The sequence below is a fragment of the Callospermophilus lateralis genome, chromosome 1 (genome assembly GCF_048772815.1).
Source record: "Callospermophilus lateralis isolate mCalLat2 chromosome 1, mCalLat2.hap1, whole genome shotgun sequence".
Classification (NCBI taxonomy): Eukaryota; Metazoa; Chordata; class Mammalia; order Rodentia; family Sciuridae; genus Callospermophilus; species Callospermophilus lateralis.
The window spans coordinates 52,347,742-52,374,095 of NC_135305.1; the positions used below are offsets into that span (position 1 = coordinate 52,347,742).

The 26,354-nt window shown below is 39.6% G+C and overlaps 1 protein-coding gene across 1 annotated transcript in view; it reads left to right on the plus strand.

Moving 5' to 3' along the window:
* Positions 1–26,354, plus strand: part of Snd1 (staphylococcal nuclease and tudor domain containing 1) — a 417,500-nt gene that overhangs the window by 212,187 nt on the left and 178,959 nt on the right. Inside the window, exon 13 of the mRNA XM_076862188.2 lies at positions 13,268–13,378. Within this exon, the coding sequence (XP_076718303.2) occupies positions 13,268–13,378 (111 nt within the window). The remainder of the gene's footprint in view (positions 1–13,267; positions 13,379–26,354) is intronic.

Below are 26,354 nucleotides of genomic sequence, written 5' to 3' on the forward strand. Positions count from 1 at the left end.
GCCTTATGTCAACTGCCTCTTGCCCTGAGCCTGGGCTCCCATGTTTCCTAGTTTAGAGGAAAGTATGGCCTATGTTACCTATTCTTAGGGACAATTTTATTTTTAAACTCTTGTGAATGGATCTTCATAATGTAAGAATCATTTAAATTTATTAGGATGCTTTTGGTTGTAAGGAACATCAGGAACTCTCACTATCCTAAATAAGGAAGTTATATGAGAAGTTATGAGCAGCAGATAGAATTGACCTATGGCTAGTAGCAGGATAGTAGTGGATAGGGTCTGGAGCCCTAGTAGAAGGCTTAAAAGGCTTTTGGGAAGTCGATGAAATCAGGGAAACTGCAAAAAGACCAAGATGCAGGAAGCAGAATACTTCAGTTGGAAAGAGGCCCCATTGCCAATAAAGACTGGCTGTCCCTTTGCTTTGTGCCACTCTCCAGGCAGGAACATTTTATAGTCAGAGACTCTACCCTATGTCTGTGCCCCCACTTGCTAGGGTCAAGAGCAAGGGAAGATGTCTGATTTTCATCTTCCATGGTATATGCCTTACCATTAAGCCTACAGCTGTGTGATATGTCAAAGTAAAATGACAGTTGTCTGTTACATCCACTATTTAACATATGAATATTGGGCTTTCAAACTTGTGCTTAAAGACCATATTATGCATGAAAATATGGAGGGACTGTAGTCAGAAAAACCTCTTGTACTTCAGTGACTTCAGTTAGGAATCTGGGACAATGGTAGTAGGGTAGACAAAGAGAACTCAAGTGTCTGTGCAAACTCAGTTCATACTCTGTCATTTCTGAGTGAGGGAAAATGAGGGTGTTTTCACCTGATACTTGTGTCCACACTCATCACACTGCTCTTTTTCCCCACCCCCTCTCTCTTGTGCTAGGGATCAAACCCAGTGCCTCCCACCTGCTCTACCCCTCAGGTGCCCTCCTAACCCCAACATACTACTATGTTTTGAAATCTTATTTCTCAATGGAAAGAGCAGCAGAGAAAATAAGAAATAAAGGAAGCTTATCTGTGTTTATAATGAGCATTTCTTCTTGGTGTTGGAATACATATTGAGAGCAAAAGAGAAGCCAAAGGACATTTCAAAATCTTCATTCTTCAAATAGGTCTTTTGGATCCTCAGACAGCAGGCAAATTATTTTAATTAAATGTTTAATATATATTTTAGCTCGCATATTAGCATTAGAGTGGAAAATTTATAATATGATGTAGATAGATTATTTTTAATGTGCTGATACATTTGTAATGCATTAAGGGCATCTTAGATAATTCATGTGCACATTATATTTATTCTTGTTTTATAGAATTCTATAAGGACAACAGTATAATAAAGGGAAATGGTCTGAGACTCAGAGATCTTAGATGCCCATTGTGAGGGTATTGTTCTGTTTTTCTCTCAGACAACTCATTTACAATTTTTCTGAGTTTCTCTCTGAATCTGTCTTCATCTCTGTGGAAGCATTTGGATTAGTTTATCTCTGTGGACTCTTTTTGCTCAAAAATTCTATGACTCAGTCAGTTATTACTTTGTTTTCATCTGACAGCCACAGAACCTCCTGGGAACTCAGTGAGTAAAATCAATCTGCTAGTCAATAAATATTTATTGAGTGCCTACTAAGTGTGTGGCTCTTCTTGGATCAGTAGGGAATACAGTCTTAGGTGGTAAGGGAAGATATGTACACAAAGGAAGCTGACAGTCCACACAGAAACAGAAAAGTGCCAAATGGGTCTCAAGGCCCAGAAGTGGGTTGAGGGCAGGTTTGGGCAGTTGCTGAAGACTGGACTAGGGGTCGAAGCAGAAAGCCGAAAGGGGCTTTGTGGATGGAGTGGGACTGTGGGTCAAGTGAGGACAAGGCTGTACATTGCCCTCAATGGTCTCTTGTGTTGTTCTGTGTGCCACTGTTTAATCAAAAGAAAACTGCATTTGGAATCAAAAAACCTGGCTTTTGATCATGGCTCTGCCACCTACACAGGATTACTGGTAGCAAGTCTGAAACAGTTTACTCTTTTGTGGCAGCAAAAGGCACTAACCACCTCTGTATTGCTAGCAGGGTTAGCCTGTTGTATGTTAAAATGCCCGTCTGTAGACCTGGAGCACCCTGAGATGCTCATTAACTCTGAAATTGTCTTTTGTGAAAATGGATGAAAGATTTAGTGTTTAGGAGTTGGACAAGATGATTGGCCAGTCCTTCCCACATTGAAATACCACCTTTCTGCTGCAGCCTCCAGTAGCCTTTCTGGTTGGTCATAGCTCTGTCACTTACAAATAGTGCAGCCTTCCTGCATCTTAGTTTCCTTGTTTGTGAAAGAAAGATGTAAATGATCCCTATGTCATCAGAATTTTGTGAGGACAAAATGAGTTAAGTGTAAAGTATTTAGAATAACATGTAGCAAAAATTATTCTTCTATCTGTCCTTTCCCCCACTGCTGTCCCATTCCCTCTTTCTGGCCCCCATCTCCCCCACTCTTCTCTTTCTCCACCCCGTCCCACTCTCCTGTCCTCTTCTTCCCTTCCACCTTAATCACCTCATTTCTAGTCAGTTAATGTTTGTCCCCATACTGGAAACGTTCAAGCAGGTTTTCTGTGGTGGTGGGCTTGAGAATGAGAACTCCTTGCCAGCCTAATGCTTTAAGAGGATTAAATTGACAGTGTTTGGTATTGGTCAGTGCTGCAGGGAGACCTTGTAGGGGAGACTTAGTATGCACATGAGAGGTAAGAAACCACATATATTTGAGTTCAAGGATTTTATTCTGGAATGAGTCAAGTCAGGCCTAGGTGACTGATGATCCTACAGATAGGAATGTTGGGAGGATTAGCTGATTTGGTAGGATTCAGAAAAGCATTAATCTAGGGAAGTGTTTTATTTTTGAAATGCTGAGTTTTACATGATGATGAATCATACAAATTCATATGTCCTGCAGAGTTGGAAATGTGAATGCATGGCATATTTAGCAATAAGTGGACCAGTTTGACTGCATTGGAAGTGCATGTTTGTTAGACATTTACTTTCTTCAAGCTCAATCTAGAATTTAATTGGCAAGCTACTGTTTATGAAGGAATTCTTTGTCTCTGATGAATGAAGTATGTTTTTCACATAGAGGGATCAGTCACCTTGGGAGACATTACTGTGGTCATAGGGTGAGATTCAAGCAAATCATGCCATTTTCATTTTTTTTCTCTCTCTTCTGATGTTTTAAGATCAGGGAAAATATTAGACACTTGAAGATGGACATTATTTTATCACCACTTACAATTAATATGCCCTCATCTTTCATCCAACATTCATCATTGCTGTAACTTCCCCAGATGTTTTACTGACTTAGAACTGCACTAGTACTCAGAGAGGAGCTGGCATAATGGAGTATAATACAAGTTTTACTTGTCTTATAAAGTCTTAAGCATATAGGAGTTCATAACCCACTTGAGCCAAATGTATGAGAGATGATATGTCATGAGCTTTGTAATGTTTTGAACAACCAATAAAAAAAAAGTCTTAAGCATGATATTGCTGAATAAATGAAACTATCAAATAAGAGGTGGCAATAAGATTACAGTACTGCAGAAATCCTGGGGGCAAAATAAAATTGTCTATTTTCTAAGCATAACTATTTGATATACCTATTTGATGTTATGCTTTATCCCCCTCTTTTTCTAAATTGCTTTGACCCATATTTTCAACACTACTCTCCACTAGCCAGATTTATGAAGTAGGTTAGTTGTTTAATTCTACTGCTTCCAACTGTATTTTTATCTTATTTTCCTCTGTCAGTTGTTCTTTTAGGAGATCAAGGTAAGTATGCTCACCTACGTAGGTAGGGCATGAATGGAACTAAGGTAATGGGTACAGTATGGCTCAGAAGTACCTTGGAGTAGAGAATCAGCTATTCTGGCAGGGTGAATACTGAGTGACATCTCTTTATCACCCACTTCTAAAACCCAAGTCCCTGGATATCTTTGGTTTTATGTCTTTTCTCCCTGTCTGAAGGGTGCTATTAGAGCTCAGTGGGACATGGCCTCTGAAGCTAGAGGGGCTTTTGTCAGTGTTCAAGTGTCAGCCTGTTATTAATAATGAAGTTTGGATGGATATGTGCTGTAGCAATTCCACGGTTTATCTGTCTACAAAGCAGTAATTTTTGCATGGAATGACTTTTCTTTTTTTATCTCACCTCCTTTTCTCCTTCTTTTCTCTTCCCTTCCTTCCACCCCACTTGTTTCTTTCTCTAAGTATTTCTACCAGTTTTGTTTATGGGTCTTCTCTGATTTCTAACCAAGCATCCTTTCAAGTTCTAAAAGTAGAACAAAGTCCGATATCAGTCTCCTTTGTTTTTTCTCCACTTTCATTGCCCATGAAGAATAATGATTATGATCATTAATACACTTTGTCATTGTTCCCAAGAGTTCTTGATTTTATTTATTTTGGGGGGGTGTTCTTGATTTTTTTTTTTTTTTTTTTTTTTTTTTTGGTATATCTGAACTCAAACCTCTAGCAGATTCTCTTAACTCTCATTTTTTCTGTAAAATCACAGACCTTTACACATTATGAATGCTTGTGAAGTATGAACTAACACTTACTGATGACATTGTTTGGAAGAGTGCTTTGTTAATTGACTCATTTTTAAGTTCCATTCCATACTTACCCATTCATGAGTCTGGCTGTTTGGGGTCACAGCCCTCTGCGGGTCTTGCTGTGCCTTGTGCTGCTGTGTAACTATAGCTGGGTTGGTAGGTTGTCAAAGACAGACACTTGGCTTTCAGAGCCTAGAGTGATGATGCTTTGCCCTGAGACTCATGTGCTTTACCACAACACTTGATAGTCTTTGATTTTCCCCTCACTTCACCCTAGTTACTGAAGCCTGGCGAGGGACATATAAGCAGTTGAATCTTATTTGTTTTCAGTCTATTTCTTGAATACTGGGAAAGTCTGTAGCCACTGTTCTCATCCTCTCTGTCTCTTTTGGAGACAGGACTTGTGAAATGGAAAATGAAGCCATTCAAGCTAAAAAGATTGTAAGAATCAATTTGAATCAGTTTTAGAATTACATAAGTTTAAGAGGGAAGTGAAAAATGGGGAAGACAGTGGGAAAGAGATTTAGTAGATCTGTAAAGGATGAGTGCCACCTCAAATGTTTCCAGTTATTGATGCTTCTGAAACAAAATCTCCTGTCTACAGGTGCTGCTTGGTTCTGTAAGAAATGCTCCCTGACTGTATATGAAAATGGGGACCAAAAAATATCAATTCAGCCAGTGGAGACTGGCAAATCAGAGATATTGAGTGGGGGAGTAACTGGGGAGGCTGTCATGCTAGTTTGGGGAGCTATCCATTGTTTTATAGGACTTTTTCCTTGTTTGCAGCTGGTTGGAAAATAGACATTTATAAGGAGATAATCATTCATTGCACATCATTTTCAGGTCTTTCTCATGTAGAATTTTGCTCTTACTCTTTTTTAGGTATATATTGTCAGCTTAAAAAAGCCAAGTCTGTTGCAATCCTGAAATTGCCAGGACTCTGCCTCAAAGGACATGAATATTAGAGGTCTTAGTGTGAACTTATAGAGAAGATCTGAAGGGAGCCTGGCTTTTGAGCTGTGAGCTGTTGAGCATTTTTCCTACTTGTTCATTGTCTTTTGGGATGGGGAGCCCATTTGCCATATAAATAAGCAGGTAGAACTATTATTCTGAAGAAAATTGTTTTCCAGTCTTTGACTTTTCTACTTCCTTACTGAGTCTTATGGTGACCTCTCTTTCCTAGTTGTCTCTAATCTAGTTGCTGAAAAGACATGAGCACCCCCATATCTCCCCTCATCGATTGACTGGCACACAGGAGCCATCCCCTGAGCAACAGAGAAGCGAGATCAGCCATCTCCATCTCGTATGTCAGAAATCAATACTGGAGCTCTGTCAACTGGGGTTCTTCACCCCAGGAGGAAAGCCTGTACTTGTCGCAAAAGTGGTTACCACTGTGTAGAGAAATTAGAAACAGCTTAAAATGCCAGAGCCTTTGGGCATCATAGGTAACAGAGGTCTGGGATACTTGCTTAATGTCTAACAGTAAAGAGGCATGGGGTCCATTTTGGGCTGAGTTTATAAAATTTTACCACAAGGTCTTAAAGCTATTGTGAAGAAGTTCATCCGGTGTGTGAGTGTGTGTACATGTGTGTACATTCGTACTTCTGTCTGTGCCTATGATATGTTTCTCACTACAGATCAAGTGACTGTTAATTATCATTCAGCCCTTTCCTTTAACCTTGACTAAAATGTATTACTGAAGCATTACTTTTGTGGTCTGCTTTATTCTTAATATGCCCACATGTGTTTGCCTTAAGGAAAATATTCTGCTTGTCATCTCCATAGGCACCTCAGTGACTGTTAAAATGTTAAGCTCAAAGAGCTAGATAAAGATTTATGAGCCAGAACCACTGAGTTACCTGTTATCATTTTCAGATGGAGAGAGAAAAGATGGGTGTGCAGGGTGTGTTAAAGTATTATTCCCTATGCCCACTTATGATATCTTTATCCATTTAACCCAGGTTCTATTTTATCATGTAGTGTATTCCCTTTGAGTTAGCTCTACTTACAGGCACCAAATCATTGAAGTCACAGAATGTGTGAGTGAGAGAAATATATGTATATGTGGGGAAGGATTTATGTTTATTCTCACTGTTGAAATGTACCTATAAGTAAAAGTACTAACAATAAGCCCCCTCACTGTCTGAGAAGGGACTCATGGATGTGAAAGGAGGAGTGCTTGTGTTGAATTCAAACTGAAGGTATCTGTGGTAACTCAGGGTATGTTTATAACTGTGGGGCTGTTCTAAGGATATTTTCCTTAAAGCTGATATTGTGTCTCTTCTATGATTAAATATATCACCTCACATTTATATGTTGGACATTTAATTCCCAATGCAGCAGTGTCAGGACATAGAGTAAAATTAAGTGCTAGAGTCATGAGAACAGAGCCCTGATGAATGGATTAAGGCAGTTATACTGGGAGGAGATCAATTATCACCAGAGTTGGTTCTTATAAAAGTGAACCAGCCCCTTTTGCTTTCTGTCACATACACTTACATGTCCCTTTCCATCTTCTGATGTAGCACAAGGAACCTCACCAGATGCTAGCACCATGATCTTGAATATCTTGGACTTCAGAACCATGAGCCAGAAAAATCTCTTTCATAAATTACCCAGTCTCACATATTCTGTTATAGCTGCAGAGAATGGACCAAGAAGCTCCTTGGGTCCAAACGGCCCATCAGAGGCATCAGGTCTCTCAGTAGTAGACCTGCCTTAGTATCTCCACTGGACTGAGTTATTGGCTAGTAGCAGCTGGTGGGAAGCATGGCCTTGGTTGAAATAATAGTGATGGATTTCAGAGCACAGAAGCTGAGCTATCACTCAATTATGCTTCCTGCAGTTGGTGATCCAAGAGGCACATTTTCATGACTGCTACACATGGCTTTCAATAATTGTGCATAGATATAGAAATAAATAAAGATTATAAATGTGGGCTCCTTAGAAAAATGGCTAAATCTAGATCTGGGAAATACTATACAATATAAGCCTGAAACATGTTTTGCCAGAAAATAAGGAGTTATCAAAGGAGGATAGGAGACCTGTCCAAAGTACATTGAAGGCAATACATTGTCCCTGCTCCCTCAGGCCAAGTTGGGAACAATTTGAAAATCAAAATAAAGAACAATAGTAATGGATTACAACCCTTTTTAAAATTTTTGTTATTTATTTCTATGCGGTACTGAGAATCGAACACAGTGCCTCACACATGCGAAGCAAGTGCTCTACCACTGAACCACAACCCTAACCCCAGATTATAACCCTTTTAACAAAATGAGCAATCATGAGTTCATACTAATTCAACTAAATAAATGAATAACTTGGGGAGTTTGGTGATGGATAAAAATTATGTAGTTCATCTCACAGAGTATCTGTTGTTTACAAAGAGCAAAAGAATATAGTGGTGAAACCTTATAGTCAACACCCTAATCAAGTGATCAAGATAAATTGCATATTATTACATATCTTGGGTCTAATCATGAAGAAACAGACAACTCAAAATAAATGGCCTGCATGCTGCAAAAGTATCAAGGTCATATAGGTCAAAGGAAGCCAGAGAGGGACTCTTCCAGATTAAAAGGAGTGACAACTAAATGGAAGGCCTGGTTCTGAACTGTAGCATTTCTCGCATTACCTGCAGTTTCAGTTACCCATGGTCAACCACCGCCCAAAATATTAAAAATTCCAGAAATAATAATTCATAAATTTTTAAAAATGCACCATTCTGAGTAGTGTGATAAAATTTTACACCATCTTGCTCAATCCTGCCCAAGATGTTGGAGTTATCCCTTTGTCCATATATCCACAATGTGTACACTACCCTGCCAGGAGTCATTTAGTAGATATCTTGATTTTCCAATTACTATCATGCTATTCCAGTGTTTGTATTATAGCAACCACTGTTTTACTTAATAATAGCCCCAAAATGCAAGAGTGATGCTGGCAATTTAGACATGCAAAAGCCCAAGTGTTCTCATGGACTGGAATTGTAGCTCATTGGTAGAGCACTTGCCTTGCATGTGTGAGGCACTGGGTTCAACCTCAGCATCACATAAAAATAAATAAATAAAGATATTGTGTCCATCTACAACTGAAAAAGGTATTTTTTTAAAAAAAGTGTTCTTTTAAATAAAAGAATATAAGAAGATATTTTAAGACCACACTCACATATCTTTTATTACAATATATTGTTATAATTGTTTTATTTTATGATTAGTTATTGATTTTAATCTCTTACTATTTCTAGTTTGCAAATTAAATTTTATCATATACATGTGAGGGCTAAAATACAGTTGTCCATCAGTATCCATGAAGAACTGGTTCTAGGAAACTCCACAGATACCAAATCCATGAAAGTTCAAGTCCCTTATATAAAATGTTGTAGTATTTGCACTTACTCATGCATCTTCTCCCATATACTTTAATTCTTTTCCATATTACTTGTGCTACTTCAACATAAATGCTACAACACGTAAGTAGTTGTTATACTGTATTGTTTAGGGAATAATGACAAGAGAAATGTTTGTACATGTTCAGTACAAATGTGATTTTTTTTTTTTTTTTTTTTTTTTTTGTGTGTGTGTGTGTGTGTGTGAATACTTTCAATGCAGGCAGGGTTGGTTGAATTCACAAATGAGGAATCCATTGATGCAGAGAGCAGACTGTAAAGGATTCGGTACTATCCGTGGTTTCAGGCCTCTACTGGGAATCTTGGAATATATCTCCTGTAGATAAGGGTGGACTACTATTGCAGAGCCTTTTTTAAAAATCAGCATCCCATTAAAACAATTGATTTGTGCATGTGATGGTAATAATGTGTCTATGTTAACAACCTAGTTCAGCTTGATTTTTTTTTTTTTTTTTTTTTTACATGCAGGAAGATAGCCTGGTTTATAGGAAATGCATACTAGAAGTGTATAGGAAATGCACACTAAAGTATTTGGGGATGGTAGTTCAACAGGTCAGGCACTTGCTCTCAGATGGTTCAAAGAAGAAGGGCTTGTTCTTTGTGCTGTGTCTGAAGCTTTTCTGTTCCTTCAGATAGTTGCAAAATTGCTTCATAGTGTGTTCTATGTAATATGAACAATTTTAGACAGTTATCTCACCTATCAATATATTATTTGTTATTTCCAGTATTGGAAATAACAAATAATATATTGGAAATATGAGGGGGGAAGCAATGAGGAAGGCAGGCAAAAATGTGATCGAACATTTAGAGACTGCTCTAAATTGAAACTTTACTTTTAAGATTCCTACTGTCTTATATGGGCATAAAATACCTTTTCTCCATGTTTTCAGAACATAGAACCTGATGGTTTTGAAATGATCTTATAGTGGGAATCTTACAGCTTATCACACAACCTGCTTGCTATATGGAAAGAAGTGTGAGGGAAAGAGATGCCCAACTATTTGTAGATCTTTTGAGAATGTTCATGTGAGACCGATGTCACTTGTGTTTGTATCAGGAATACCTGATCATGTCTAATGGCAACTATTCACTTTTAACAGAACCCTCAATACCTCTTTTAGATTGGAGAATCGGTTTATTCCCAGCACTTAATTCTTTTTGAGTTCCTAGCTGATATGAATAGAGATGACTTATTGACAGATTTCCAAGGCTGTTAGTCCTTTTTTTATATGTTGACTTTAAATTATCCATTTGCTCTAGACATATTTAATTGGAGTAGAATTACTGATACATGCAGAAAGCAGAACTTATAAATTTGTCTAAAAGCAGCATATTGTCATGGCACACAAATTAATGTTCTCTTTTCTTCCTAGGCAAGTGATGAGTGCACTTCTGTCAGGTTCTGAACCATCTTTAGACAAGGGAAAATCTCCTGACCTTTCATTAGCAGCCAAAAGAAGTGAATGAGACTGTCAAGTACAAGTAGCTGGGCTAATCCCATTTTCACTCAGTCCCTTTCATTCTCTTTTCTAATTGTAGCCTCAGATACTGGGGAATAGACAAAAGATGGAAAGGCATGGAGAAAGTTACTGTCCTTGTTTCTCTGCTGGGCAAACTTGGCTTGGGAAATAAATAATGTTCCAGTGCTACATTTACAAAATGATTAGGATTTTTTTTTTTTTTCCTTAAAAGAGTCTCAGAACTTTGGGTTGTTTTAAAACAAAAGAACATGCTCTAATTGTGCCACATTTAAAAAATTATTTTTATCCTAAATGAGCTAAATAATTTCACTCCAAAAACATTTTCTGTCCACCTGGTGCAAAGTACTGTAATAGTAACTGGATATCAAGCAAGAAAAACATGAACCTTGTCCTCACAGAGTGCAGGGAAGATAGGCACTATGAGTTGATAATTGCAATATTGCATGATAATTTATTAATGCACCAAGAATAGACTGTGTGATTCTCACATACCTAGAATGTAGTAAAAACCCAATAATGGGAGTTGTTATTATTTTATGTATTTTTACTCTCTTTACCCATCAACACCACACTGTCCCTCCAGGGAAAATCTGTAATTAGGATAAGTAGCCAAGAAAATGCAGCTCAGGAGCTCAACTGTAGGGGGAAGGGAGAGGAAAGTAGTGGGCAGAGGTGGTGGAGGGAATTGACAACCTAAGGCCTTAGGTACTCCATATGGCAGGTCTTGACCGGGTTGTAGACATTTGCTGTTAGGATCAAGATGGCCAGGACTGAAAAGTAGGGAAGGATTGTGCCCTTGATTCTCTGCTGGCCAGGCAGGTGCTCAGTAATTCTGGGAATTGATTTTGTGCAGCATTAACGGGAATGGATCATTAAACATTTGTGCTGTTTTTCTTAGTATTCTCTAGTTTTTCATATAGAGGCTTATTTGTGTGAAATTGTCCTCACCTGCTCTGTCATCCCAGCTTTCTCCTGCAGACCCCATGTATTGACTGTAAAATATCAATGCTCAGTAAATCAAAATTCAGTGACAATTATTTCTTTATTCTCTTGGCATTTAAAATTACCAAGACATCTCAATCTGTCAAAGTGGAGTTGCCTCTCACACCACTTCATAGCCTTCTGGCCAGCTTTTGGGTGGGTGGAGCCCCTGTCCTGCCCTGTTAGGGCTCCTTCTTGACAACCTTAGTTGACAACTTTAGTTAAATCCTCACCGTGTATCAACATCTACATCTGCTGATTTGGGGCTGTTGCCTTCTTCATGCTGCCAAAACACAAGTCTGTGATAATGAGAGCATTTGCCAGTGTGCTCATGCAGTGACTCAGGAGACAGGGTGGCCAGCAAAGCAGCCTCTTTGTGGGCGTGGATTTTGAGAAGTGCTAATTCCGTGGTGTTTTAGAGATATTAATATCGTTCAGCAGTAGATAAACAGGCAGCAGAGGGGCATATAATGAGAATCAGCCACAGCATCTTTTCCTCCTTTCTTTACCAGCACTTTTTTTTCTTCTTCCTTAAAAAAGTCTGTGCTGAGTGTGAATGGATAAACAGAACCCTTAAGTGGCTTAAACACGCATACATACTGGTCAGTCCAGCTGCCAGCGTTCCCACAACACCACTCTCTAAGGACACTAGTATGTTAAGAGTTAACTACATTTTCAAGTAATACTAAATCATAGCATATGGCACAGTAGCCTATTGCTTACAGTACCCTCTCCCCAAAGGGCAGCAAACCAGATGGTGTGAGTGGGGCCCTTGGTGTAATTATGACAGACACAAAGAAAGACATAACTACCACTCTCCCTCAATAATATCATGTCTTTTGCTTTTTCACATTTGCTTTCTGAAGTTTTTGGAAATTTTGTTTTTATACTTCATTTTCATGTCCAAGTTCCCTTTCCAGATTGGGGAGAAGCCTTGGAAATATGCTTTGTTAGTTCTTAGCTTCACTTTCCATGTACTTCTCATCTCTTATTAGTAGTTGTAGCCACTATTGGTGACACCTCTGATTCCCTAGTGGAAGCAGCTCTAGTGAAGAAAAGAAGGCTGAATACTTTTTTTAATTGCTTCAGGTCAGATTGTAATTCATAATATCCTGTAGTCCCATGGAATATTACTCCAAAACTGACCATCTTAGATTTTACACTTTTTACTTTTTTTGATCACCATGTGGTATTCTTCTCACCAGAATGCCTCCTGCCTGGCTCTCCTCTTCCCCACTTCCTTCTTGGCCTTTCCCCAAGCCCAGTTTGGGTGGGAGATCCACTCTCAGAAGTTGTGATGAGAAGAAAAGTACTTGGCCATCATGTTAAACCGACGTTTCTAACATTGCCAAAATGAAACAAGACATTTTCTAGTTACAGCATAGGCTGAGAAGGAGATTTTGAGAAATTTAGGTCATGCTTTTATGTGTTTCTTTCTTTCTTTTTTTTTTTTTTTTAATCTATGTGCCTGATATTTTAGAGCAGACTTTTCTTGAGGGTAGTGGCTTGTTTATAACATTCTGTAAATAGCCCGGCCTAATGTGGGCTTTTTACAGATATTTTCTGCTAGTTTTTATGTATGGATTGATATAGCATCTGACTGTACTAACCAGAAAAATGCTGAACTAGGGAACTTTGTATTCAACCTTGTATTTGGATTTCTAGCTTAACAACTCATTGGTCTTGAAATCCTTGGCCTCTCCCTCCCCTGCCAGAACGCGTTAAGACCTCCAGGTGCTAACTGTTATTATTTCTGTTGACTGAGCCCCATATGCACCTCTAGTGCTCACTGACCTACCTTTTCCATTGCAGAAACATCGCTGAGGCTCTTGTCAGCAAAGGTCTAGCCACTGTGATCAGATACCGGCAGGATGATGACCAGCGATCCTCACACTATGATGAGCTGCTTGCTGCAGAGGCCAGGTGAGTCAAAAAATTACTAATGTAAACTCACTGGGACCAACAGCCCTGGTTTTTTGTCTCCACTCTTGTACCTATAGCTGTGAAGAATGGGTTAGAAAATAATATGCTGATAGAGTTCGTATCCTTTTTTCATTCCAGTTTTTTCCCCCATGAAAACAAGAAGAACACACTTTGAACTTATTACCTAACCTTGATTAAGTTCATTTGGGCCTCTATTTTTTAAAATCTATAAAATATACTAAATATGATCTCCCTATACTGATGTTATAAAAGGAACTATGGAATAGAGTACTATAACAGATATTTTTATCCCATTCCTGGAACTAGCAGGGAAGCCCTGCTTGTGCGTGTAGTACATTTGCCTCTGTGTCTTACCTTTAGAGGCCTCTCCTTTCAGCCCCTCCCATTTATCACCTTTAGACCTTTTGTAATGTACAAAGGAAATGAAAACATATGTTGGGAAATGAAATTTGGTTTCCAAAACTTTTGACAGCTGGCAGGAGAGCATTTGAGAAACCCTGTGACATTTTACTTTTGTCCTTCATCCCTGTGGCTGGTTGCCCCAAGGATATGCATACTGCTCAGCAGTATTTCTTGTCATTGACATTCCTCAAGGCTCTAATTCAGGGATACTTTTGTTTCTGGATGATACTGATAGTTGAGTGATTCCCAGACTTCCTGAGAAGTAATAAGAACTGAGCTACTTAATGCTGGACCATCTTGGATAGTTCAGCAGACTGCATGGACTCAACCAGAATAGATCCATTGTTTCAAAGGCATTGCACAGGCTGGTCCCCCTAGGAATTTTTTCCATGGCCTCCAGGACCCCTTTAGTTCTAAAAGTTTGGCCATTGTCAGGTTATGTGCTGTGGTTAGAGAAGGAATGAGTTTGGGCACATGCTATCTAATCTCAGCTTCAGACTTGTCATTGAGATCACTTTTCTTGCTCTTTGGCCCAGAACATTGCCCTGATATGTGACATTTACCTCTAACACTGTGTCATATCCTGATGGATAGAGCATCTATAGAATGTCACACAGAATGTCAGCTGAGAAATCGGTCTGTCAGGCTGTGGCTTTTTGGATTCTTTCTCGTGGGGTTTCCCCAATAGGTCCTGTCCAGGACCTGATTGTTAGGTACGAAGAGTTCAGTGAAAATACCCATATCTTTGAATGTTTAGGGCTCATTAGTGAACATTAAAATATATATATATATATATATATATATATATATATAGAGAGAGAGAGAGAGAGAGAGAGAGAGAGAGAGAGAGAGAGAGAGAGATATCCATAATTGGTGTTTCTCATAAGCCCTCTCTTCTCTTCCTTCCTATATTATCTCTAGTCCAGGTGGGCTCAAAAATTCCATGATTAGAAATGGGGTTTTACACCTTTTTTTTTTTTTTATTGGTTGTTCAAAACCTTACAAAGCTCTTGACATATCATATTTCATACATTAGCATACATTAGCTTCTGTGTGATCATCTAGTCACTCTAAGAAATGAACATTTACTCAACTATTGGTGCAATTCACAATGTGAGTCTGTGACCAGAATATTCAGCCTCATCTGATGGCAACTCGAAGGACAGGTTAGATGTTCCCAGAGTAGCAGGAACACCAAGCTGTGTAGTGGGATATACACTCATATTTTTAGTACTGGGTTCACTGTGCCACTAGTGAATATTTAGTTCTGACAGGTAAGCATGGAAACAATTTGCAAAACTTCTCTGGAAAATGAAACCAGAATAAGTTCTCTTATCATGCTGCTAGAATAGCCATGATGTGACAGTTTTTGTGAGTTTTGTTTAAAGAAGAAACACATATAGGAAAATTTTTTTTTAAATTTAGGTTTTAAGAAGAAAATAGCTTCTTTAGTGCTGATTTTTGTGCTGAAGTAATGTAACAAGATGCTTGCTAAAGCATTGAGTTGCCTAGAGATAATTGTGTTGAGCCTTTGCTTTCAGACTAATGGTGGAAAAATTGGCTTCAGGGTCATTGCACTGTTGTAGGTTGAGTAAATGGAGAGAAATTAACCACTTCCCCAAGCCCGAGGCATTGCCCAAAGGCAATACAGGCTTCATAAAGAATTAGGAGAAATAGCCAACCTCAACTGTGAGTGGGTTTTCCTTTGGAGCTTTACTGTCAGTGAGCCCTAGGATGGTGGCCCAGTGCCATCTTCTAAATGCTAACCCTTTTTAATCTTCTAAATCCAAGAAAGACCAAAACAACTGCTAGGTCTGGTTTATTTATGGCTTTGTAGCCATTAAAAGAGATTTTGAGTGTAGGATGTGTTTTTCTTGTGGAAAACGATAAAGTTGACCTCTTTTGCAGACCACCTATCTCTGACACTTTGCTTTATTTTCGTTTGCCTTCGATTCAAAGCACTCTGTGCCCCCATGCATGCTCCCCACGTGGCCCTTGGCTTTCTTACTTCCTTCTGTCACCTTATAGCATGTCAAAGCTCTTTTTACATGCGGCTCCTGCCCCTCATCCTCTCTGTCTGTCGAATATTATCTAAGTTTAGGGTTGCTTTCCCCTAGATAGATAGGCTATATTTTTTCCACTTGAACTCTGTTTTGTGATTTGATGCCCCCATGCAGTTTCTCTACCTCCCAGCTTAGTGTCCTCTGCAGATCTCATTAGTGAGTTGTTTACTCCTTTTCTGGGCCATGAATAGAACCCCTCAACAAGAAAGGCCTTGGTGTTGACCCCAAGTCTCTCATTGCATGGACTGTCACTTAACAGTCTTTTGTTTATCATCCTTCAGCCCCTTTTTAATCTTCAGTGATTGTGTACTGAACCAAGCCAATTAGAATTAATTTTCAAAGTAAAATTTCTTGCACTACTGTATCTAATGCTTTGGCAAAGGCCAAATAATAATATCTGCTGCGTTTGTGTCATTCATTCTGAAAGTTTAGGTGGGTGAAGGTAAAATTTCAAAGCTATCATTTTCATTAGTCCCTTTCCACAGGGGTGTCAATTTCAACAGATTTCCTTGCCCCTGACCTTGGTTACCTGTTTTTCTCTCTGGTAATCGCTAGTGATATCAGCAATGGTGCAGAGTGCTCTTCCATTGACTTTGCTTTCCAGTGCACTGCCTGGCCATTAATCCTTTTAAAGAAACATTCTAAGCTTTGGGGAAAGGGCAGCCTGTTAGCTTTTCTGACTTCTCGGGTCAGTGCAGCTGCCTGCCTAGGAGTTGATGAGCTTTCTCAGGGCTCTGTAGGCACTACTTCCTCTGCAAGGGGGTATGATCTGCCAACCTTTCTCAGATCATCTGATGGCTGCTCAGGGAGTAGTATGTTAGGCGCTCACTGGGAGACCAGGTGAGACAGAAAGGGAAGAATACCAATTGCAGTTTGCCAGTTGCTTTCAAGCATATCCACCTGCCTATTAGAAACCACTCTACCACCACAGCAGCTCCTATCAGTTTGCTGACCCTTCAAGGCACCTCTTTCAGACACCTGTCTGCTGATCGGCAACCCTCATTATGTCTCAAATACCTGGCCCATCTAGAGAAAGTCACATCTTTTTGTTTGAAGGATAAATAAGCCTCTAATTCCCCAAAGATAGCCTTCTTTTCTAGTTCAGTTGTCTGTCATCAGCTGCCTCCTCCCTAATTACCTTGTGTCCCAGCAAGATAAGGTTTTGGCATTTCTTTTTGCATCTCGTGCCTTCCTTCTCTCATGGGCTCCATGGAAAAGCTCTTGATTTTTGTCCCAGGGTTCTGAGAGCCTTTTTATGTTAGCCTCCTTTTTTTTTTTTTTTTTTTTTTTTTTTTTTGCAGAAAGAGCTTAGAGTGTAGCTGACCCACAGTTCTCTGTGATGCTCCTAAACCTGGTCTCCCTTTTTAGGGACATCCTCTGGGGCTCCTTGTGGAATGTGACACATTGTCTTTTCTGTGTGATTCTAGTTTTTAATCCCCAGATTGACTTTCCAACATTTCCAATCTCATTGCAGCATATCTTGGTTAGCTGGCTGGCTGAGTTTGTAGTCCAGATGGGTGTCCTAAACTTAAGGCATTTTTTGACTCCTTCAGGGACTTTCTTACATCCAAGAGAGTGAGTCATTATCAAAACACTTAAATTTTTCTAAAGTGCAGTGTCTTTATACTCTAGCCTATATATTAGACATGATACATCCAGATAGATTTTGTGACTAACATCTTTATGCTAGTGGTCTTCCACATAGGCATTTATTGAGCATGTTAAAGGTACTGAAGACAAGCTGGTAGTGACTGGAGTTAGATCAGAGCCTTGCTTCATGCCATATTTTCTTGTAGGTATGCATATCTAGGGGATAGCATCTATGTGCATTCTCCTGAAGCTGCCCATGACTTTATTTGAAACTGGTATATTTTAAGACTTTCTAGAAATTGTTGGAATCTGTGGCTTATTGCAGGAAAAGAGAATTTGCATTAGTTCAAGAGTTGGGGCTTTATTCCTTTAAAGAATCTTTTAATTCTAAGCTTTTGTGATTTCAAGATAGGATGTATATATTAAGAAATTGATGCCCCAGTTTGACTGTGGGAAAGCAATCTAGCGTCTGAGCAGATTGAAATGCATTATAGATTCACTCTGGACATTCATAATGAGGTTAGGGTTATCTCAGGAAAAGAGAAAAGGGCAGGCTCTTATCTTTTCATATGTATTCTGTTGTTTCCCAGAACACTGCAGATTCAGGAAACTGTGGTGTTGTCCTCCCTCTCTGAGAGGCAAGCATGAACCTGCCCTCATCTCAGCTTTGCCTCAGCTCACTCTTCTTTTAGAAACAAAAACAGTGTTCTTGCCTTTCTGACTTCTGCATCTCCAATCTCTAAAGCCTGTAAGCATCAGTTCTTGCTTTTTTTCCATGGGGTTGACAGGACCCTCTTAGGTTTCTCTCTGCCTAAACCTCAAAGAAAACTGCTGGCATTTCCATCACAGTGTTTGATCAGAAGGATATATGATTGTTAGTAACTCTTTCTTTCCTAGGCCAGTATCAGTGGTCATTGTTAAGAGGAATATGTCTTTCACTGAATATCTCTTGGTGATAGTTACTGGGACCACAGGAGGCTTACCATTTTTTATGCATTTATAGCAGACACTTATAAATACATTTTTACAGTTCTACTGAAATGTTTTTAATACCATTGGGAAAGAAGTACTCTTTGTCTTATACTCTTAGCCAGAGCAGCTCTACTGTTTTTCTGAAACATAAGGAAGTTTTTCCATAAAATTTCAATTGGTTCATGTTTGCATCTTCAGTTGAACTGACATTCGCATACTGGCTATGAGCATAATGTGAAGCATCAGTCAGTAGCACTTTGTGTTACTAAGTTAAACTATATAAGTGGAGGGCAGGAATGTAGCTTAGAGGTAGAGCACTTGCCTAGCACTTGTGAGGTCCTGGGTTTGATCCCTAGCAGCCAAATAAAAAAAAAAAAAGGGAGGAGGGGATGATGATACAACTTTAGGACTCCTTAAAATGGAAGAACTCCATATACTAGTTGAATACTGTTCTGATTTGTTAAATATATTTATAAAAAGAAGCAAGTTCCATTTCTTTGCCTTTCCATTGAGAAAATTGGTGTGGAATTTGAATGTGAGTTCCCTGCAAATGTTTGTGTGTCTTGAAATTTGAAAATTATACATCCTATCACAGGGTATAGATGACATGGTTAATCCATTCTTCAGGAAAGCAGATATTTGCCTGCCAGGAACAGTTTTTTTCAGTGCTCATTTATTTTGCATATGATGGCTTTGCATTCATTTCTTCTCTTTATTCTCATTTTCTTGAGTGTATCCTGGGTCCCAGGAATTGAGGATAATAGTGGTGAACAAAAAAGATAATAGATTCCACCCTTTACAATGCATGCAATCTCAGAGGGACCGACATTAAATAATTCTAATAGTACCCCTGGGTATTACTATTTTTCCTATTTCTTGTCTTTTCTTACCTGTTTTCTTAGCCCTTCCTGTTTCATCTTCCTTATTATTAACACTGCTTGCCTTACATCTTTTTTATTCTGTCTCTCATTTCTATTAAATTTTCCCTTGAGAACATCTCCCTGAAATTCATCTTTTCTTTTCAGTCTCTGTCCTCATCTTCTCAATAGTTTAATGGTACAGCTTTAAACCAAGATTTCTCACTTTGAATCTAATGACCCCAACAAGTGAAAATTCTCTTTGAATAAAACTAGAACCTACTCAATAGTGTTAAAAACAGCTTTTACTTGAAGTTTTTCCTCTTTCCTTCACTGTTTAATCATAGATTCTTATAACATCAGGGTGTTGTTGGATTTTTAGCTCAAGCATCATAAAAAGCAGGAGTCAGGTGTATTATCTTCTGCCTTCTTTTCCCAGCTGCATTACCTCATGCCATTGCAGGTTGGAAACCAGCTCAGAGAAAGGGAGTTGATCTTTCTCTTAAACACCTTCCTGACTTCCTTCTTATCCACCCCAGAGATGCAGAGATGCTGGTGATGCATGGTCCCACCAAGATTTGAACTTGCATTTTGGTGTCACAGTCCTGAGTTTGCTAATTGGATTCAGCTCGTGTTGGGAGGGGGTGTTACTGTTGGGGAGTAGGGTAGATCAGCTACTGCAAGTGGCTGTGATAACAGGAAAATGCATTAAAAGAGCTGGTGTGGAGAAGTGATTTGACGACACAGCTGAATGTGGGGAAATTTAGCTTTTTCCCTTTCTTCAGGAAAGATGATGCACTCAACATCCAAATAGGAGTAATCAATCTGCATTTAAGGCAGCACAAATGGCCACTTCTGGAGAGCTGTATAATGTCTCCATTTCCAAAGAGTTTTCTCCTTCAGGGTATTAAGAGGAGTTGTTCACTCTCATGTCCCCTCCTCCTTTTCCCTCCCACCTCCCCCACCCCCACCCCCAGTTCCTCTGGCATAAAGCAAGCTGTTCAAGTTTACTTGATGTTTCTGTGGGGCCTAGGGTAAAGGTGGAATCCAATGGATACAACTGCTCCTTTGTGTACCAAGCTGGAAAGAGTGCTGCTGTCACAGTCAGATGAGCAACTGGTATGAGAACTACTTCTTGCCTGACCTTTCCATAATCATTACTCTGTCCGGTTGTATTCCTTCTAGACCAACCTTTCTAGATGATTTCATCATGGTTGTTATTCCCCTCCTAATATGGTCAGCTTTCAGTGCCTACCTGTTCAGAGCATCTTGTTTATTCTCTCCTATCCCACTGCCTTCTTGTCTAAGAGTTTTGCTCCTTTCACACACTCAAAATATTTATTTGATGATTATCTCCTCCTCTCCACCCCAGTATCAGGGATTGAACCCAGAGACTCTCCACCACTGAGTCATGTCCCTAACCTTCTTAATTTTTTTGTTTTTGGACAGGGTCTCACTGAAGTATCAAGTGAGCTTCAAACTTGCAATCCTCTTACCTCAGACTCCCAAGTCCCTAGGGTTAAAAGGCGTGCATTACCACACCTTGCTCCCGTTTGAAGATTATTGTACTGGGAATATAAATTCAATCCAAAATAAATTGTGACAGCAAAATGTAACACTTGACCCTTGACTTTCTTGTAACTTGACTCCCTACATCAGTCTTTCTCAGACATCATCATTGTCACTTTGGGAACTTGTTTACAATGTGAATACTTAGGTTCCCTTGCTCCTATCTCTTTAAGACATTCTTCAGGTGGCTGTGATATATAATAAAATTTGAGAACCACTGCTATAAACATGTTCTGACCACTAGAAAACAAATCAAATGGTATGTCCTTTTATGGCAGATAAGTCATTTAATTTTGAGTATAATGGGAATTAAAATGTGGTTATAAGTAAAAGAGTACAAGGCATGTAGCGGACTAACTTTGAATTTCTGTCCTAACTCCTCCCCCCACCCCTTTTAACTCCTGTCTTACCTTCCCTGTATTTGACATTCATGGCTCCTGAATTCCATTCTTTCTGAGTAGCCTCTACCAGTTCTTAGCTAATTTCATGTGAAATTACCTTGAGTTGCAGTACTTGCTTGATTTGATTCCTCAGCAATGTTAGGTGGCTTAGTGGGTCTGAGAGCTGAGCCTCTATGAGGTATATCCCTTTCCTACTTTTGTTATAATCCTTGGAAATCTCTTAGGAGGATGAGAATTCAAATAATTAATCACTGATACATCAGTGCACAGTTTTATAGCTGCTTGTGAAGGGGAAATCTGCTTCATAACTTTCTTTAATTTGCAAGATTCTTTGCATCTCAATTCCTTATGAACTCCCTTGTGCATTTCTGTTTTATCTTAAGCTGCCTCTGATTCCCCCTCCCATTTTGGGCACAGAAGTTGAGAAAGCTTACTTACTGTTCCTCTTGCTTTTGCATCAAGTTCAGAGAGCCAAGTCTCTAGAGGATGGCAATGAATCTTTTTCAGTAAGTCCTAGGCAGCGTAGTTCACACCGAAAAACCATTTTCCAAATCACACGTCCAATAACTATTACTTATCACTCAAAAGACACATTAAAATTTCCTATGACTGTTCATGTTACAGCAATAAATGTTTTATCAAGCACATAGAAGACATAAACAAATTCATGATATTTTGATTAGGGTAAACAGGTAAATAATTGCAAATGTAATTGCAAAAGTTAGATGCATAGGGAAAAGATCACCCAAGCTCAAGGGTTACCCCCAAATAGAGTCCTTGAGACAAGGTATGGTCAATGTAGGACGCCTTGTGAAAGGGCAGTGTAAAACAAATACTGCTTTGCTCCCTGGCTGTGTGACATAGAAGTGCTACTTTTGTACATCTGTCCTAAAAAAAGTAATTAGCAAGATGACCATCAGTTTATCTAAAAGTTATTCCTTGTAGCATATTAGTGGAATTATATTCACAGAAATATCTAGCAGCAGGGAATTGATTAAATCATGAAACGTGCATCCATATGATGGATTTATTGTATAGCTATCAAAATTGATGTAAAGAAATTAATGACACAGGTAAGTATTTATTTACCTGTTTCTGGGGGAAAAAAACAAGCCTACAGAACTTTTTCCATGGTGTGTACTAGTTTTCAAAAGTAGAAGTGGGCAGGTATGTGTGTATAAGCCCTCAAAAAAATATTAAGGGGAGCTTTTATCTTAGAATAGGGTTTTTGTTGTTGTTGTTTGTTTTTGGGTATCTTGTGTGTTATTAGGGATGAAATCCAGGTTTGCTCTACCAGTGAGCCACACTCTCTAGCTATCCTGCTGGTTTTCTTCCTTTCTTTCTTGACAGGGTTTTCTCATGTTACCCAGGCTGCACTCAAACTTGTGATCCTCCTTCCTCAGCCTCCCTAATCACTGAGATTATAAGCATGTACCACCTCAGAAAAGAATTATTCAACAATGGTTCCCGTAATTTTTTTCTGATAGACATTGTGGCCAGAACATCAAAAACCAGTGTCACTGGGGCAGTTTTATATGATCTCCCTCTTCTGAGGCTTTTTGGACCATAAATGCCTGATTCTGCCTAGGACTAATTTTCCTTTGATCCTAATCTAGGGTCAGTAGCATTTGCTTATCTGTTGCAACTGTGTTTCCATCGTGTTTATTCTGTGTAGATTATTATGCTCTGTCATGATCTCTTATAATCCCTCCTTTCCTGTTTTCCTGCTACTGCAGACCCATTGTCATACCTAGCACAATGGCATGTGTCTTCATTTCTTCCTTATATTAGTTTTAGATGAGAGGATGAACTGGAGTTCTTTGTTATTTGCTTCACTGCCTCATAAGACCTACTGACTCATTAATCCACTCATCTCCCTTGACTATAGGACTCAATTTCCTCATTTCCAGTCTGTGTTCTCTCCATCTCTTCTGCCTTTCTTATCAGTAATTCTCATTTTTTGTTGAAAAAGCAGCTGCATAATCTTAGCTCTCCCACCTACCATTCTGCACCTGTGTCTGCTCTGTGTCTTATTTTCTGAGTGGCAGGACCCTGTTGCTTCCTTCAGCTGCCCAGGAACCACTAAAAAGGCCAGAGGAATTGTTTATTGCTGCCGTGTATCAGTGATATCTGTTTGGTTCATGCTGAAACATCATATTCATCAATGTGTTCTGAAACACAATGAGAAGCGCTTTGCAAGTTTAGTAACTTATTCACTCTTTGTTCTGATTTTTAACCTTTTCGGTTAGAATTATTTTCCCTTCCTCTGAGTCATTTATCTTTTGCTGTCAGGTAGGAGATCTTTACAGCCCTGCTGCTTAGTTCTGTTTCATTGTTTATGGTGGTCAGAGTTATGCACCCACTCATTGCCACTCAAACTTTCGCACATCTCCTGTTTCAGGAGCTTGGATGGAAATGTGGTACTCGGATTGTAGATAATCCTGCTTCTGCTAATAGACCAGCCTTTGACCTCCTGTGTGCTGGATGGAGATAGACTGGTAAACCACCAGTCCAAGAAAGCCAGCCAACCTCATACTTGGTTCCATAGTCCCTTTGCCATTGGCCACATCTCCAACTTGAAATGTTTTCAGCGAACTGCATCAGATAGTTAATGTGTTCATCTTTTTCCAGGTTGCACTTGAATTGAATGAGAGGGCTCTGTCTACATGATTCCGTGAGTGTAGCTCTGTTAAATATAATACAAATACTAAGGACAGACTCCTATCTCCAAAGGGCCTTCAGGTTAGCTGTAGAATGAAGACGAACATCTGAAGCAATGTGAAAATTGTATGTTGCAGTTTACAATTACATACTAAACTGCACCTTTATGCACACACACATTCACATATATAATTTTACTACTATTTCAAATGAATATCATTTCAATATCTGAATCCTAATTGTGGTTCACCTAGGACCCCTGTTGTTGTGGCAGCTGTTTTATGATTGTGATAAGGTTGTGGCTACAGATACGTGGTATCTCTTTTCATCCTATAGCATGTACCTTAAAGACAGATAGGCTCAGGGAACACACATAATTGAGAACTTATAAATCAGAGGCATGGAGAAGATGGGCCTAATTGGATTAGCAAGAGTGCTGTTGAAATCATGTGAAAATATATACTGGGGCCACAGGGTAGAGACCCAAGAAAGTCAAGCATAAGAACTTTCACTTGCTTTCCCAGACTGGTCATCCAAGTAGAGAAGTGAAATGATGAAATAAATTTTTATTCCAAAGTCATATGACATTGTGGAGTCAAAGTGGTGTGCAGTATCCAAAAGGATTGGGTGAATTCACTTTAAATGTTCCTGAAGCTCTCTTGAAATAAATTGGTGAGGCCCTGGACCAAGAGGGTTACAAAAGGGCAACGTGAGCCCTAATTGGAAGGAAAAAAGTGTTGTGTGTAGGGAATAAAACAAAGCAGAGTTATGGGACATCTTGGTCCCTGGTTGCCAGAAAGCATTGTTAAGAGAAATTACAGAAGAGAAGGCATGTTCAGGTGCTCCTGACCTCTCTCAGTACTTGTCATCTCCCTTGCCCTATCATCTCCCTGCCACCTATCTGTCATATGCCATTTTTACTTTCTATTGCTTTATTGTCTTTAGATTCTTTTATGTGTGAAAGCAGTTCTTTTTGTGAAACTGTTGAAAAGCTCCTGCCCTCTAGGAAAATTCACATGAATACTCTGGGGTGATTCGTCAATATTCCTGGCATCTAGCCAAAGCTCACTTATGATCTCAGGTTAAGAATTCATTTTGCAACAACCATTTTCATTGTGATAAGGTGGGATCTAACCATAAATTCTTTGAATTTCTTTGTAAACACCCCAAAATTTTTGTTCAGAATAAGTCTGCCATCACTGAATTACCCAATGGATGGCCTTTTTTTTTTCTTTTTCTTTCTTTTTTTTTTGGCCCAGAATGTCCTCTGGTGCTGATTTCTGAGTTGGAGAGGATTGGTCCTTAGAAATTTCTGCATGAGCTGGAGAGCATGAAAACATGCCCTGTTCTTGTGTGTGAAAAGCATGTGAGAGTCTACTGTTCAGGAGCTGAGGCGGTAGGGGTGATGTTGCTGTGACAGTTTTCATCTGCCTTTGCAGAGCGACAGGCTTGATCTTCTAGAGGGAGGGCAGTAGCACTAGTATGTGTGAATTTCAAAGTTTGCTGATAGAGAAAGATTTTTCCAATGAATGGAGAGCAGCCCTGTGGGTCCTGGAAGAAACCTAGAAAGCAATTTTCACCCCTCTTCTGCCCTGTCACCCCTTTGTATGTAATATGGACACACCAACGTTTCCTAGCCAGTGATCGGTTTTATCAGTTTCTGACACTGCTGGTCCTTGCTGTCTCTGTATTGCTGTGTCTTGGGGAGGAGAGGAGAGCTTCTGCAAGGAGTAGGCTGTGTTCTGGCCTACTGCTTCCTTTCTCCTGGCCAGCTGAATACAGCCTGCCTTTGTGAGGAAGCAGCTATTAAACAGACACAGCAGAAGTTGAGAAATCAGGAGTTTCAGTCCATGCCTAAAGAAAACATAGGGCCATGTGGTCTGCAGGGCCAGGCAGTGAGGGGAGGCATTAGTGCCCTCTGTGGCCCAAGTATGTATGGAAGCAAACTCGCTCTCTGCCACCTGCCCACCTCTCCCCAGGAAACCCGGTTGTGTGAGATGCACAGGATAGGTTCCCATTCAAAGTGGTGATAAGGCAGCATACCTTTTTCAGCATAATAATCTTCATGGTTTGATTCCATACATAGAACTCTTCCTAGGCATTCCTGATGTGTCTTCAGAGTCCTAGAACTAAGTCCCCTTTGCAAAGAGCATCAGCAAGGTGGTTGCTGCACTTGGCTTTTGCTCCTGTTCTCTCTGAGGTACGTGTCTGAACCTCCACACTGATTGGTTCCCCTGGAGTCTCTTTCAGAGAGAGGGTCTTGCTTTTATCATCAGCCTTGTGTGAGGCAGAGGGGTGTTTGCTGGAGGTGCCTCATTTAGGGTCATTTCTGTCACAGTACAACAGAGTGTGGTGACAGTGAATCATCAAGGAAAGGAGACCCAGTGAAATAGGCCACCATACATGTTTCTCACAAATCCCTCCTGCTTGGTAGCTGGGT